General features: G+C 60.4%; 4 protein-coding genes across 4 annotated transcripts; 2 read left to right on the top strand and 2 right to left on the bottom strand.

The window, feature by feature from the left end:
* Nucleotides 1-5,303: 5,303 nt before the first annotated feature.
* Nucleotides 5,304-6,258, top strand: LTHEOB_9135 (Basic-leucine zipper (bZIP) transcription factor; the record flags this gene model as incomplete). The annotated part of the gene is made up of 3 exons (XM_035518690.1): nucleotides 5,304-5,472; nucleotides 5,526-6,070; nucleotides 6,139-6,258. 3 exons carry the CDS (start codon nucleotides 5,304-5,306, stop codon nucleotides 6,256-6,258), a joined length of 834 nt encoding a protein of 277 aa, XP_035369165.1.
* Nucleotides 6,259-7,041: 783 nt separating this feature from the next.
* On the top strand, nucleotides 7,042-9,661 carry LTHEOB_9134 (Origin recognition complex subunit orc1; the record flags this gene model as incomplete). The annotated part of the gene is made up of 3 exons (XM_035518689.1): nucleotides 7,042-7,449; nucleotides 7,502-8,588; nucleotides 8,778-9,661. The coding sequence occupies 3 exons, from the start codon at nucleotides 7,042-7,044 to the stop codon at nucleotides 9,659-9,661; spliced, it is 2,379 nt and encodes a 792-aa protein (XP_035369164.1).
* A 328-nt stretch (nucleotides 9,662-9,989) lies between these two features.
* Nucleotides 9,990-11,561, bottom strand: LTHEOB_9133 (Pre-mRNA splicing factor prp46; the record flags this gene model as incomplete). Its single annotated transcript, XM_035518688.1, has 2 exons — nucleotides 9,990-11,453; nucleotides 11,514-11,561. 2 exons carry the CDS (start codon nucleotides 11,559-11,561, stop codon nucleotides 9,990-9,992), a joined length of 1,512 nt encoding a protein of 503 aa, XP_035369163.1.
* Nucleotides 11,562-12,255: 694 nt separating this feature from the next.
* LTHEOB_9132 (P-loop containing nucleoside triphosphate hydrolase) lies at nucleotides 12,256-14,382 on the bottom strand (the record flags this gene model as incomplete). Its single annotated transcript, XM_035518687.1, has 3 exons — nucleotides 12,256-13,502; nucleotides 13,560-13,723; nucleotides 13,778-14,382. 3 exons carry the CDS (start codon nucleotides 14,380-14,382, stop codon nucleotides 12,256-12,258), a joined length of 2,016 nt encoding a protein of 671 aa, XP_035369162.1.
* Nucleotides 14,383-14,467: the final 85 nt, after the last annotated feature.

Genomic DNA, 14,467 nt, shown 5'->3' with positions numbered 1-14,467 from the left:
GCTCCCGGGGCAGCGACGCGTGGAAGGTCGGGTTGAGGGCGGGGCGTGATAGGACAGCCTTACGGCAGGCAGCCATGCACTGGACGCGCTCGCTCTTCGCAGGAGCCGAAGGGGGGGCAGGTGTTTCTGCTCCGGTCCACCGTGGCGTATGCTGTGTGGAGTTCTGCGGCGGGCAGGGGTTGGGGGCGGAGTGTTTCGATCCATGGCCGGGCGGGAGGTGCAGCGCGCTGGTTTTCCAGAGAGCCGCCGTTTGCGTTCAGAAGTGATGCGAATGCGAGACGTCTTCGAAAGAGCCCTGGGCGCTCGCCTTGGCTAGCTCAAACGGTCGTGTGCGCGCCGGAAACAGAGAGGCTCGCAGCGCTCGCACGGCGCCCCGGGTCCTGCAACAAGCATCTGACGGATTTTCGCGGGTTCGCCTGCCGTGCTCTCGGGACGCAGGCTGACTGAGCGCGCCCACGTGCGGCAGAGGGCTGGCGAACGTGCTGCTGTTGCTGCTGCCGAGCCCGTGCCGCACTGCAGAGCGACGAGGTCGTGACACGGCCGCCATGACGTTGCGGCCACGACTTCTCGTCGCACACGCCGCCACGAGCCCGCTGCGCAACCTCGACTCGCCTTGCCTGCCCGCCGCTGCTGCTGCGTCACCCGAGAAGGTTTGCGCCCTCGTTTTGATGAGCAGAAGCGACGCTGGCCCGATGCATGCAGTCGCGCAATTCGCATCTCCCTCCATCTCCACGCAAGCAATGACTCGGGCCCGACAGCTAATCGCCGCGTGCCTGGCCGCCGTGCCGACAGGGAGCGCGCAACCTCTGCCAGGGGCATCACGCAACCCCGTCTCGTAAGGCTGGATGAGCCGCGCGCTTCTCCTCTGTCAACCCGCCCGGTGCATTCGACCGCATCATCGAGCAGCCCGGCCGATGAGTAATCTCGCCTTGCGCGTGTGATATGTAACAATGGGCATCGCGGAAAGATACCAAGAGAGAATGAGCGCACCGCGGCCTATGCTCCCATCGCGCAACGTCCGCCTCCACAAGACCCTGCATCGAGCGTTGCCAGAAGCGAGTACGAGCAATCCCGGCGCAGCTCCCTTTTTGCAACGTGATCTCGCCATCCCGTCCAGCAGTTCAAGCAACATGAGCCATCCCATTCCCGCTATGTTCTGGACCTTGCCTGCGTCAACTTGGCGAGTCCACCACGTTGTATTGGCGCGTAGGATCCACCGTCCCGCGGCTGAAGGCGCCCGGCCAAAACGGCCTTGACACGGACTCGTCAACGGCCGTCTGCTAGTCCCTCGTCTGTGGAATGCGAGCGAGCGAGGCATTGACAAGCCAATGAGTTGCTTGGTTGCATCGTCCGAGAGTCTTTGTCGTGGGTACCCTCCCGAGTCGTCGTGTTAGCTCCCCTGCGCACAGTGCTGTGTGGCCTGGTGGCCCGCACGTGAATCCGCCGAAGACCTCCCGGGCTCTATTACACTTTCTTCCATGCCTCTCTTGTGGAGTTCGAGTTGCTCATATGAGACGCGAAGTTTCTCCCTGTGGCGTCGTGAACCATTCGCGAGGATACACATCCTAGTGACCTCCTCAATAGGAAGCTAGGTGGTCTTGTAAAGGCCGAACTGGTCGCCACAGGGGAAGGATTTGCGCACAGGTTCTAAGAAAACACATCAGCGTCGGTTCGGAATCGAAGACGTGAGGATAGAGGGGTGGCGAGTCGCTCGTCGGGACATGACGAGCGGACCTAGGAGCGACGCAGCACGTCAGTGAACTGCTGTGTAAGCAAAAGGACGAAACGCCCTTCGAGAGGGCGACGACGGTAGATTAGGAAGGAGCGGAGAATCGAGGAAACGAGCGGAATCACCGAGTGTGTAGACCGTACCAATCTTCTTCGCGGCCGGCTCGATGGGTGGGGCCTCTTGCCAACGCTCTTTGAAGCATTTGGAATCGAGGCGACGGCGATGTATGACATAGCGGTTCTAAATCAGCAGACCTATTTTCTAGAGCTGATCAATCACATAATTAGGCGCTGCTGGAAGGATTGACGGCGGAGATCACTGCTCCGCCAACGAACGCAAGGGCTACAGGCGCCACGACTGTCGCTGCGGTCTCGAATCCTCCGATGGCTATGCCCAACAGTCGGTCCGTCATTAATTTTTGCTCGTCCACACAAATCTGCATGGGGGCCAACACTCACTGCGTCGCTCTCGCATTCTATCGTGCGCATCCCCATGCCGCATCATCTTGCTCCTCATGTCGGCCAGACAGACGGCGCCTACGACGATCGCCGCGTTGGACAGAGGGCCACAACCGCCCCGCTATCCATAGCACCATGCAGCCCTACCTGCCGCACCGTTAGACGCGTGGGCTCGACTTCTAATAATGGACATGAAACACAGACTTGTGCGCATGCGCGGGATCTGCCGTTGCCACAATTCCGCCGCGAGCCATACAGAAGCAGCAGGCTGCTGTTGTTTGCATGGCTTGGGACCGCACAGTAGGGTGTGCATCATGATCATCACCCAGGTGTCATCCGGTCTCTTCTCGTACGTGGAACCAAGCCTCCTCCAACCCAACGACGCGCCAAAATAAATCCCAAACCGCACCAATCACTCTCCCTTCTGGCGGAGTCGGTCGCAACGACGCTGATTCGTCGGCTTTAAATTATAGCTGGCTGGCAAACGGCCTGTTGCCGGGAGCTGTTTGGCTAGTGCTTATATGATGTGCTGTCATTAGGCATCGCCTCAACCAACGGCAGTGCTCCCTCCAGGCCAGTAACCCAGCTCACGGTTCTCCAGCGGCCCTGAGAAAATCAGTAAGAGTAGATCGGGAGCGCCCGCGTGGACGGCGAGGGCGCCGAGCCGCTGCGCCGGGTCAGAGTTCCAAGATAGAGGTATTAGGAGAGACATGACATGAGTTCCAAAAACAACCACCCCCGGCTTCGACCCTGCAGCCATGTTTCCAAATCCCCAAGAGCACGCCAAGCAGCCCGCAGGCTTGCTTGACCGTGCAACTGCCGCTTCGGGAGGCGGGGGTTTGCAAGTGACGACCGATGCCAGCGTGCGCACCGACCTTATAGCTCTCGGGCTTTAATTTAACGCCTGATATGCAATGCGAAAGCGACAAATAACGGCGACGAGCTCCAGCTAGTTCGTTTGGGTGTTCTGGCAACCCTACACGGTAACATGGCGCGAGGGCGCCACGACGAGTCCCTCGCATTGAGTTTGGGCGATCCGCCGAACATGCCGGTGAAAGATCCCCGGGGCTAGGGTCCGCTTAACAGTGCGGACACCGCGCAACACCGCATACAGCCGCCCCAAAAGCGCGCAGGATAGGACATTAGCGCCGAACTAACGGGAGTGCGGGGATAGGCCTATCGCCGGCATCTCCATTGACCCCGATCGACACCCTGGACTGGGGACTTCCATGACTGACGATGATTCACACTCCTTCGGGCGGGCTGGCACGATGCCGGGGGCCCAGAGCTCCCGGCCGGGCAGCGAGAGTAGCTGCCGACGGCTTCATACGGGAACATGGCAGCGGAAATGTGCATGGAGAGTTTTCGGCGAGTTCTGCTCTCTAGCCACAGAGCGCGCAGTGTGAGCAAGGTGGCTCAGTCTGCGATGAAGGCGGAGCAGCTCGATCCTTCGAGGCAGGACAGGTGACTGTGCGGTTGCGGCCCCCAAATGACGGACGATCACAGGCAGGCGGGCCGACCGCTCGAGGGCACAGGGCGTGGCTTGTTCCGAGGACAGCGACGGGGCCGGGTTGTTCTTTGCTGCGAGGCCGATGGGATTCGTCCGTGGGCCGGGCAGCGCGGAAGGTCCGCGGTTGGCATTGGCGCAGGGCCGGCCGTAAACGGACATAGCCTCGCAAGGCCGATGCCATGGTGTAGCTCCCCGCCGGCCGCGTCGTCACAGGGCGGGCTGCGACGTCAGTCGGCAGTGTTTCAGAGCGTGACGGCGGTCTGGATCGCCCTCACGGCTCACCGACTGAAGGTGCTGACGCTGGGGCTCGGGCAGCTGCGAGCGCGCTCGAGGCGGCGGTGGTGCATAGGGCTGGCGGATCGTTCAACGAGGTGAGACGCTTAGTTGGCTTTAGGTGTGCGCGCCATCCCTGTGGGCGACTGGCGTGACGGCAGGCCGGCGAAGGGCATTAAGAATCGCGCGCAAAATTAGACTGTCTTTATCAGCAGCAGCGCGACATGGGGCCGCGCGCGCACGGCTTCCCGGGGCCACAGCACAGGCCCCGCGGCTGCTGCCTCCGCCCGCTCGCCAACGCGCCGCCCTGCCCTCTGCCCTCGAGCTGCTTGCCCGATGCAGCAAACGGTGGCCGCCGGGGTCACCCCGGACCCAGGCGCGTCGGGCGGTCTGTCTCCAGCCCTCTCGCGCGGCCCTTTGCGCGACCACAGCCGCGAGCGCAGCGCCTGTCTCCGCACCGGCGCCCGCCCCCTGCCCGCCGCCAATCACGATCGCCGACGGTATTATTTTTGTGCGAGCACCTCTGCATTCCCAAAGCAGCATTTGCAGCTCGCGCCCTCGCGCCTCGCGCAGCCCCCACCGCGCAGGCTGAAGCCTGCACGCGTCGCCGCCCGCTCGACCAAGCGCGGGACGACCAAGCCGCAGTGCGCTTCGGCCGACCGCGCAGCATGCTGCCGTTTTGGACCGCTCGTCTGCTCCGCGCCCGACCCAGAGCTGCTGCGCGGGGCCTGGCGAGCGCGGCCGTCCTGATCGCACGCCAACCGCGGCCTGCCAGCGCGCCACCGGCCGCAGCGTGAGCGTGTAGGGCAGACGCGAGCCCGCTGCGCTGGACGGCCCTGAGCACTCCATGCAGCCTTGTAGCAACGGGCTAGCGTGCAGGTGCTGCCAAAATTATGGCAGCTCCACTAACTGAAAAGCGTAGGATTGCTCAGCACCCACCGCCTGCGCCCAGGGTTGCATCAACCCGCCCGCGCTGGGCGTGCGCAGCACCTGCGCCTAAACGGCCAAGCCAGGCTCCCGCAAGACCCCCCTGGTCAGTCCGGCCGCCGTTGCAGGGATAGCGTGCCCTATGCACCTATCCCGGCATTCAGGATGCTGGCTTGTGGCTGGCACGGAAAGACACTCTGCGGAGTTGGTGCGGACTGGGTGCGGACTGACTGACAGCCTCGAGCTGATAAATATCTCGACGCGCCTCCCCGGACGGCGATCTATTGCACCAGACCAGCCTTATACAGCACTCGCCCTCCCGAGACTCCTTCTCCACATCTCCATCGTGTTCTCACTCAGCATCCCTCCCGTCTCGCCAGCTGCCACTTCCAGCACCGTGCCCAGCATGAGCCGACACGCCTACGCCTACGCCCAGGCCGCCGTGCCCACGCAGAGATACTCGAGCACGAGCTCCGCCTTCAGCCCCAGCGCAAACCCCAACGAGGACTGGACCAAGATCTCCGACCTTGCCGAGCGCAGGCGGATACAGAACCGCATTGCCCAGCGCAACTACCGTACGTCGGCCGCCCGCAGCCCTCGAAAGCCCGCCCACTGACCCGTTCTGCAGGCAAGAAGCTCAAGAAGAGGCTCGAGGACCTCGAGCGCCGTGCCGCCTCCAGCTCCGCCTCGCCTGAGCAGCGCCCGGCCGAGCTCGACCGTTCACATGCTCAGCCTCGCGACAGCTCCGCTCCGGTGAATCCGGCGGACCAGGGTGACTACAGCCGCCGCAGCCCGGACATGCAGCAGCACTTCCTCCAGCCGCACGACGACCGCACCATGTTCTCGTACCAGAACACGCGCCAAATCTCGACGTCGCCCCCGCCTTTTACCGCATACTCGACCTACCCGGCTCCGGACGCCGTCTCGTACGCCTACTCGCAGACGCCCTACCACGCCATGCCCGCAACCACGGCCGAGATGCAGATGCCCTACACGCCCTACCTCCCGCCCATCTCGTCGACCGTCTACCCCGGGACGCTGCCAAGCATCGTGCCGGCCAAGCAGGAGTTCTACGGCGAGGACGAGATCAGCCCGTTCAGCATGAACTACGCCTCGCTAACAGGCATCGACATCCCCGTGACGCACCCGACGTACCAGGATTCAAACGCTCAAGTAATACACCCTCTCCGTCAGTTCAAACGCCAGTAGAGAGCCATGAACTAACATGGAAATCTCTGAAGACGCCGCCGCTTTCTGACTCGTTTGAATCCTGCTCTGGCTCGCCGCCGGAGTCGGTGCTGTACAACCCGGCGACTCCGGCGTCGATGCCGGGCACGCCGCCGCAACTGCACTGCTACTGAGCGTTCTGCGTGTTTTTCCTTCACTTTTCCTGCATACGAGCGTTACGAGCATTGCCACGATGCGACGACTCTTTCCTTTCTCTACTTCGTCTGTAAATTACTTTTTGGCGTGTTTGCATCCTGATACCATTCGTTCAGCGAGGGCGTTAGACACGACTGTCGTTTCCAGTCGGCGTGCCAGGCTTGGCACTGACATGGGCGGATTTTGTCGCTTCTTCTGAGTTCACTTCAGATTATCAAAGGGTCTTGCATCGGCGCGGAGGCGTTCATCGGGTTCCTCAGTTACAGCTTGAGAGCATTACGCTTCGGGTTTCCTCTTCGGGCATGGCCATGCGTCGGTCGCATTTAGGGTGCCGGCGGATGCGGTGGGGAGTTGCTTGCAGAGCTAAAATTGGAAGCATCAATCTAGATCCTTCAGAAACATTATCCTACGAACACCGTGATGTCAGTCGGCGCTGCGCCATTGCGTGATCTGCTGGAGATTGTTGGTGTCGAAGCCACGCGTTATTCACCATGTGGCCCGGAACGCATCCTTCGCGTGCAGCCTTCACATGCCGGCGCGTCCCGACGTCTGCTTCCAGAACCATTCCAACAACCTGCCAAGTGCCATCCCTTTGGTGGCTTCGTTCGCGCCAGCTGTTGCGGAGTGACGTTGCAGTAGTCAGTATCGATAGGGAAGGCGATGACGTATTCGCGATCACGTGCGCCGCGTAGCAACCCGGCGCGTTGGTTGACGCGACCGCGGACCCGAACGCCGGCGATCTCAGCCAAAACCACACAACCATGGCGCCCGCCCGCAAGCAAACTAAGACAGAGCGCGCCCGGCAGTGGCTCAAGGGCGGCGGCGTCCTGCGCGAGGACTCGGATGACGAGCTAGGCATCGAGGACTACCCGTGGGAATGGCTCTACGATGGTGACGACGACGCGACGCCCCGCGGCAGAGCTAGCCGCCAAAAAAAGACCCAGGCCTCGAAGCGCACCATCGTCGGCGCCCGCATGGGCAATTTCGTATGCCGCCTGGGCGACACTGTGCTGCTGAAAGCAGAGGGCAACGAGGCGTGGGTCGGCATCATCTGCGACCTGTTCGACGGCAGCGACGAGGATGGGGACGAGAAGATGGCCAACTTCATGTGGTTCTCCACCCCGAAGGAGATCCGCAACAAGGCCCGCCGCCGGACGGACTACATGGAGGTGAGTGCATGTTGCCGCGACGTCACAGCAAGCAATTGCTGACTCTTGCCAGAACGAACTGTACATTACGGCCTACTTTGACGACAACCCGCTCACGACAATCAATGGCCGCGCCACAGTCGTTTCCATGGACACGTTCCTCCAACAGTTCCCTGCCGGCAAAGTTCCGCGCACGTCAAAGGACTACGGGAAAATATTTGTTTGCCAACGTGGCGTTAACACGCGCACGGCTACATATACAGATGTCTTCCGCTGGGAAGATGTGTACTCCGGCGAGGATGACATCCCCAGTCTCGTAGAGCTTGTCAAGAGCCAGACGAAGGAGACGCGCAAACGAAGGGACCCGAGGAAGACGAAGCATGAATTGGACGACTTTGTAGTTCCCGAAGACGACGACGAAGGCATTCCCCAAACTCCAAAGAAGCGGCGCAAACTGAACGATGCTACCACCCCCACATCCAGAAGAAAAGATCTTACGCCTCGAAAATTCCTCACACCTACACATAAACGCATTGTCGTCAAAAAGCCGCTGGAGTTCACTCCCCTTGGGACCCGCATCCTTTCTCCAAATGTCCTGTCGTCGCCGTACCAGGTCGCACGGAATCAGCTGCACGTCTCATCCGTCCCTGCTTCTCTCCCATGCCGTGAAGAGGAGTTCTCAACCGTCTACTCTCATTTAGAGGCCGCCATTACGGATGGTTCAGGATCTTGCATTTACATTTCTGGTACTCCCGGCACCGGAAAGACAGCAACCGTTCGCGAAGTTGTCGCACAGCTCAACGCGGCCGTACAGGAGGAAGAGCTCGATGATTTCATTTTCGTCGAGATTAACGGCATGAAAGTGACCGACCCTCACCAGTCGTACTCCCTTCTATGGGAAGCTCTACGCGGAGACCGCGTCAGCCCCGCACACGCGCTCGAACTTCTCGAACGTGAATTCTCGAGCCCCAGCCCACGTCGGGTGCCTTGCGTGGTGTTGATGGATGAATTGGACCAGCTTGTCACCAAAAATCAAAGTGTCATGTACAACTTTTTCAACTGGCCCGGCTTACGCCACAGCCGGCTGATTGTGCTTGCCGTTGCAAACACCATGGATCTGCCTGAGAGAACCCTTAGCAATAAGATAAGCAGCCGATTAGGTAAGTCCAACTCTTCGCTCACCCCACGCTATTGCCCAAAAGGGTAACCCTTGGCATCATACATCGCGGCACTCGTGCCGCCTACTACGGCCCGCGCCAATTCCCCTCTTTGATGGCCGCGTTTGATAATTCATCGATGCAATTCGATGCCCTTAACGGCTGCTAACCGGACGGCCCGCTCCGCAACAGGCCTGACACGCATAACCTTTCCTGGCTACACGCACGACCAGCTTATGTCCATCATCCAATCGCGCCTGAGCAATGTTCCCGGCAACATCGTGCATCCCGACGCCATCCAGTTCGCCTCGCGCAAGGTAGCCGCCGTGTCCGGAGACGCGCGTCGCGCGCTCGACATCTGCCGGAGGGCGGTCGAGATTGCCGAAGCCGCATCGCTCGACGCGAACAGCAGCGGCGGCGACTCAGCGCCCAACACGCCAAGCAAGACGCCGGGCCGGGCCGCGCAGGCCAACGGCGGTGCGAAGAAGCCGGCCGTGGTGACCATCGCGACGATCAAGCAGGCCATCGCCGAGGCGACCAGCAGCCCGCTGCAGCAGGCCCTCCGCGCGCTGCCGCTCGCGTCCAAGCTGTTCCTCGCCGCGCTGCTGGCGCGCGTGCGCCGCACCGGCGTCCAGGAGGCGGTCCTGGGCGACGTCCTGGACGAGGCGCGCAACCTGGCCCTCATGAGCCAGACCGACGCCATCCACGCCTGCCTGCTGGGCCACCGGTCGCTGCCGTCGATTGCCAGCGGCGGCGACGATGACGGCGTTGCCGCAGACGGGCTGCTCAGTGGTCTGGCGACCTCGCAGCAGCAGCAGCCGGCCACGCCGCGCCGCGGCCGACCGCCCGGCCCGGCGAAGATGGCGGCGGCGGCGGCAGCACAACAGCAGCGCGAGAAGGCGGCGCGCGTCACCGGGATGGGGAACGCGGCGGCCGAGTTGATGGAAGCGGGGATAGTGGGGTTGGAGGCGCGGAGAGGAGAGAGGGTGGGGAGGGTGAGGTTGGGAGTGAGCGACGAGGAAGTGAGACTGGCGTTGAAGGACGACGAGGAGGTCAAAGGGCTAGGGTTTGGTTGAAAGGGGGAGTGGGGTCTGTGATGACGACGATGGGATCTCACGTGTAGAACTCAAGAGTGGATAATCAGGCAAGGCCGAGTGTGCCACTGAAAGAACTTGGGTATATTAATCTTCTAATGTTCCCCAAAGAGCCGCACTTCAACTCATCCGCAGCTTGGTCCACCCAATGAAGATCGGGTTCGCTTCTTCTCTTTTTTGCTTGCAGCGTCCTTAACCCGAAGTAGAACTCCTTGCCAACCCAACCCAGCTCCGCTCTCATACACATGCAAATATCAGGTATGTAAAAGAAGTTTCCACACGCGAAACATAACAGCACCCCCACTCCACATTAGAATTTTTGTCTTCCAAGCGTAGGCTTCCAATCTAGTGGATGTGTCTCCGGCGTAGCGTTCTCGTCGGGCTTCCAGACCTTGATGGTCTTATCGGCCTCGCCGGTGAGCAGACGCAGACCGGTGAGATCGAAGGTGCTGCTCATGATGCCAGCCTCAGCGTCAAGTGAGCCAGGCTGGGCGACAGAGTCGAGGCTCTGGAAGCGGTGGCCGGTTTTCCAGTCCCAGAAGGAAACCGAACCGTTGTCACCGCCGGAGAAGAGGACGTTGTCCTCGTTTACGGCCAGGGTGTTGATGATGGCGTTGTGACCGTCGAAGTTCTGCATGAAGGCACCCTCGGGGCACTTCCACTGCTTGATGGATCCTGAGCTGCCACTCGCGAATGTGAACTCCTTCGGGTGCGTCGTCAGTGCGCGGACACCCTTCTTGTGGTGCGTCAGCACGCCCATGGTCTTGCCTGCTGCCAGATCCCACATGCGGACTGTGGAGTCCAGTGATGCGGAGATGACCTGGGGATCCGCCTCCTGACACTTGACGTCACAGACTGTTCCCTTGTGGCCGGCCAGCACATGGATGTTGCTGCGCGTACGCATGTCCCAAACACGCGCCACACCATCGCGACCACCAGTGACCAGGACATCCAATGTAGGATGGAGGCTCAGGGTATAGACACCGCTGAGATGGCCGTGATAGTCGCGAATGACCTTGTTCGTCTCCAAATCCCAGCACTTCACCTTCTTGTCTTCACCGCACGAAAAGAGATACGGGTGTCTGGGCGACACAGCCAAGCCCCGGACGGTCGAAATGTGGCCAGTCAAGGTGAGCTTCAGATTGCCTGAAGCCAAGTCCCAGATCTTGATGGTGCGGTCTCCAGCACCACTTGCAAACCACTGGTTGCCCGGCTCGACGGCCAGAGCGCGCACCCAGCCCAAGTGACCAGATATGACGCGCATCAGCTTCCAAGGAGCGTGCCAGTCGGGCTTCGGCTGGCGTAGCACTTCCCTCCGCACCAGGCTGTTGCCCGGTAGATCGCGCTGGGGCGTAGGACCGTTGGCGTTGGGCGGGAGCGGGTTACCCTTGCCACGCACCGTCAGCGCCGTCGACGCGGCAGCGGCGTTCTTTCGTTCCTCATCCTTGGCCGAGATGCCCTCAATCATTTTCACCATCTTCGGGTCGGAGACCTGGTCCTCGGCCGACGCCTGTTTCGCCTTTTTTCGACGCGCGGCGGCTGTGGCAGCAGCACTTGCCTGCTTCGCAGCCAATGCAGGCGGAAGCTCCTTCAAGTCCTGATACTCATTGCGTATGCGGGTGGCGACGGACTCGTGGTCTGCGAGCTCGGCCGGGGAGGTTGTGGAAGGGGCGATGGAGAAGGCGCTGGTTGAGGAGTTTTCCAGGGCGGAGGGCGAGGCAAAGTCGGCAGCGAAGACCTCTCGTGTTCTCTTGGCTGAAGTGCGGACAAGGTTCTGTTCCGAAGCAATTGTTAGACACGGCGAACGCGCGTTTTGATGGCGACGGCGACTTACGACTGTGGCGGCGGAGACGGGGGGCGGAGAGGAAGCGACGTCGGTCATGATGGGCGAGCGAGTGGCGAAGGATGCGGAGGGTGTGTCGGATCTAGGAAGCAATCATCGGTCGGGGTGGGGTGAAGGCGGCGGCGGAGGTTGAGTCGCGCATCATGGCGTCTGGAGCTTCGAAAGTTGCTTTGCACACGGACGCTAGCGGCGGCTTGGCGCCCATAGGGCTGACCCGCCTGCCATCAAGCTCTTCCTTTCCATCTCATCTTGCTTCTATTTGCATCTACTTCATTGAACAGCCAATGCCAGCAACCGATCACAACCTGTTCATGCTGAAGTCCTGTTGACGCTCAACCCAGCCACTGGATCAGACCCTCCGCAAACCTGCAAGCTCCCTGTACGAAGTGACTTCACACTTAATCAAATCCAGGGGATTTTTAGTGGCAAATTACTCTAGCTTCCCTCATCACTCTTTGATTTCTTTGACCTTGGATACGGACCGTTCTAGGTGTTTAATACTGGGATCTTTCACGCGAGTTTTCGAAAAGTTCATCTAAGCACTTTGCCCGGACCCACATTTATAAGAAAACAACAGTTCAGAAAGGGAGCCCTTCGGTTTCTGGAGAGCAGAGCATACCTTGCAGTGCGACAGAAGGACCTATCTCAAGTTTGAATTAAACGTCTACATTCGGATAAGAACTGCATATACCTCAAAGTTGCGGCGTCTTCGGAAGGAGCATGCGAGACGTACTCATGAACCCACGAGTCTCGCCCCGTCTCTTTTTACAGACAGTCTCGCTCTAATATCCTCCGCCCTCCGCTCATAGCCTTCGTCGGACGGGCCGTACGCCGCTGCATCCTCCCTCTCCCGCTGACTATCCTGTTCTCGATACAGAAACAACAGGGGCAATGGGCTGCTCCGCCACGTCTGAATCTTCGCCCTACGTGTCTTCCACGCCGTGCCGATCCATGTCACTACGCCCAGCACCCACACCAGCACGGGGAGCGCCAGCCAGCCCCAGCGAACGCGCACGTATGTCACTGTCACCATGGTCTGGCCCACCGCCATGTCCGCCCCGGACGTCCCGTTGGCGACGTACGGTGCATCCCTGATGGCCTTGGACACGGCCTTGGCGACATTGGTCACGGCGCAGGCGAACTTATCGCCGGGCGTGTCGCACGTATCGGCGGTGAAGTTGGCGTAGAAGATAGCCTGGGCGACGTCGGCGGCGTCATACCATGGGAAAGTCGATCCGAGCGGCCGTGCAGCGACGTCGAAGGCCAGGGCGTCGGCGCTGACGGTGACGTTGGCGCGCAGCATCTGCCGCAGGTAGTAGTCCAGCAGCGTCTTGACGACCCAGCCGTCGCGGATGCCGAATGTCTGCCCCGGGCGCACACCATGCTCGAGGCCCCACGGCGGGTCGACGTGCGACGCCATCCACGTGCCGATGCTTTCGTTGGACCCGTACCATGTGCCGATATCTTGTTCGCGGTAGGTGCCGTTGACGACTGAGGCATGGAAGCTGCGCACGCAGGGCACGATGGCGCACTCGGTGCCGATGAAGGTCGTGTTGGAGCTGAGGTTACTGGAAACGACATTGTCGCCTGTCGAGTCGACAAGCCCAGAGTCGTTGACTACCGCGCGGATCGAGTTGTACGTCACGGACGTGGCGTTGCTTTTCGCCGTGTTGGGCCCCATTGTCATGACAACTCCGTTCGAGAAGCTTGGCGACATTTGCCTGTACCATAGGGAATACCCCGAATCCGGCAGGGACACCGTGCAGTTCTTGCGAAACGAGTCCGATCCGACGGGGCAGCTGTAGTTCAAGCTTGCGCTGACGTCGGAGCATTGCGGGCAGTAAGCGAAAGTTGACACTGGCCCCCAGTTGCAGTTTCCGGTGCTGCAGAAGTACTGTGGAGTTGCCCATGCTGCCGTGGGATCTGTGTTGAACAGCGCGCTGTATACGTTGGACTTCAGAACTGGGTCGACATAGTAGACTGCTTTCCGTCAGCAGTCTGTGTGGCCATCTGAAAAGTCGTACCCCGTACCATTACCTCCGATCCCTGGGCCGACCGTCTCGTACGTAGAAGCATTGGCAAGACGCGCTACCTGATCCATGTCGGGAACCGATTGTGCGTAATATTGGATAAGGTTTTGCGTGAATGGGTCAAACCCTAGGCTCAGAATTACAGCCACGCTCCCGAGAACCGCAAAGTGTCTGCAAATAGGGCGTCAACGGCCAGAGCTTCCACGGAAAACGATATCAACAGACCTTCCTCTGAGATGCCACAGCAGCTCAGCACTTCCAACAAGACCACGACTTGCCGCATCAAAGACGGCGATATCGGCCAGTGGCCGGTCTCTCTCCGCAAACCATACCCACTTCAGTTGACTCAAGCCCTTGGTGACGGGCATCAGAACGCAAGCCTTGGCGACGGTGCTGAGCCACGACACCAACGAGTTGAGGGAGATGCCATCCCACTGCGGCTGTGGTTCGTTGTCGTACCTCCATAAAACTACAATTATCCCAATGAGCGCACCAGCTGCGCCAAGGACCCCCAAGAGCTCGAAGAACCACCAGTCCTCGAGCGTCGACAACTTCGAGAACCAGTGGAACGAGGAGGTGCGGGTTGGGCCAATGAGATCCTTTTGTTGGCCGAACGAAATCAACTCAGGGCTGAGCGAGCGAGCCTGCTCGCAGGGAGACTTTGGGCTCCCCTCTTCGTGGTTGGTTATCTCCTGCGTTGCCGCTGGTCCAGATTCACTCATCCAGGAAGTTCGTCGGTTGCTCGACTCATGCTGGGCATCCGCATTTTCGTCGGTGGTTTTTGGATTTGCGAGAGGCTGATAATCCAAAGAGGCCAGCTGGGACGCCATGGCATTTGCCGATAGAAGAATTGCTGGGCGAGAGCGCCATCATACATACATGAATGGACTTATATCTTGCTCGTTTGGGGGCCAG

Source organism: Lasiodiplodia theobromae, assembly GCF_012971845.1.
Source record: "Lasiodiplodia theobromae strain AM2As chromosome Unknown scaffold_30, whole genome shotgun sequence".
Taxonomy (NCBI): domain Eukaryota; kingdom Fungi; phylum Ascomycota; class Dothideomycetes; order Botryosphaeriales; family Botryosphaeriaceae; genus Lasiodiplodia; species Lasiodiplodia theobromae.
This window is presented reverse-complemented; position numbering and strand designations above follow the sequence as displayed.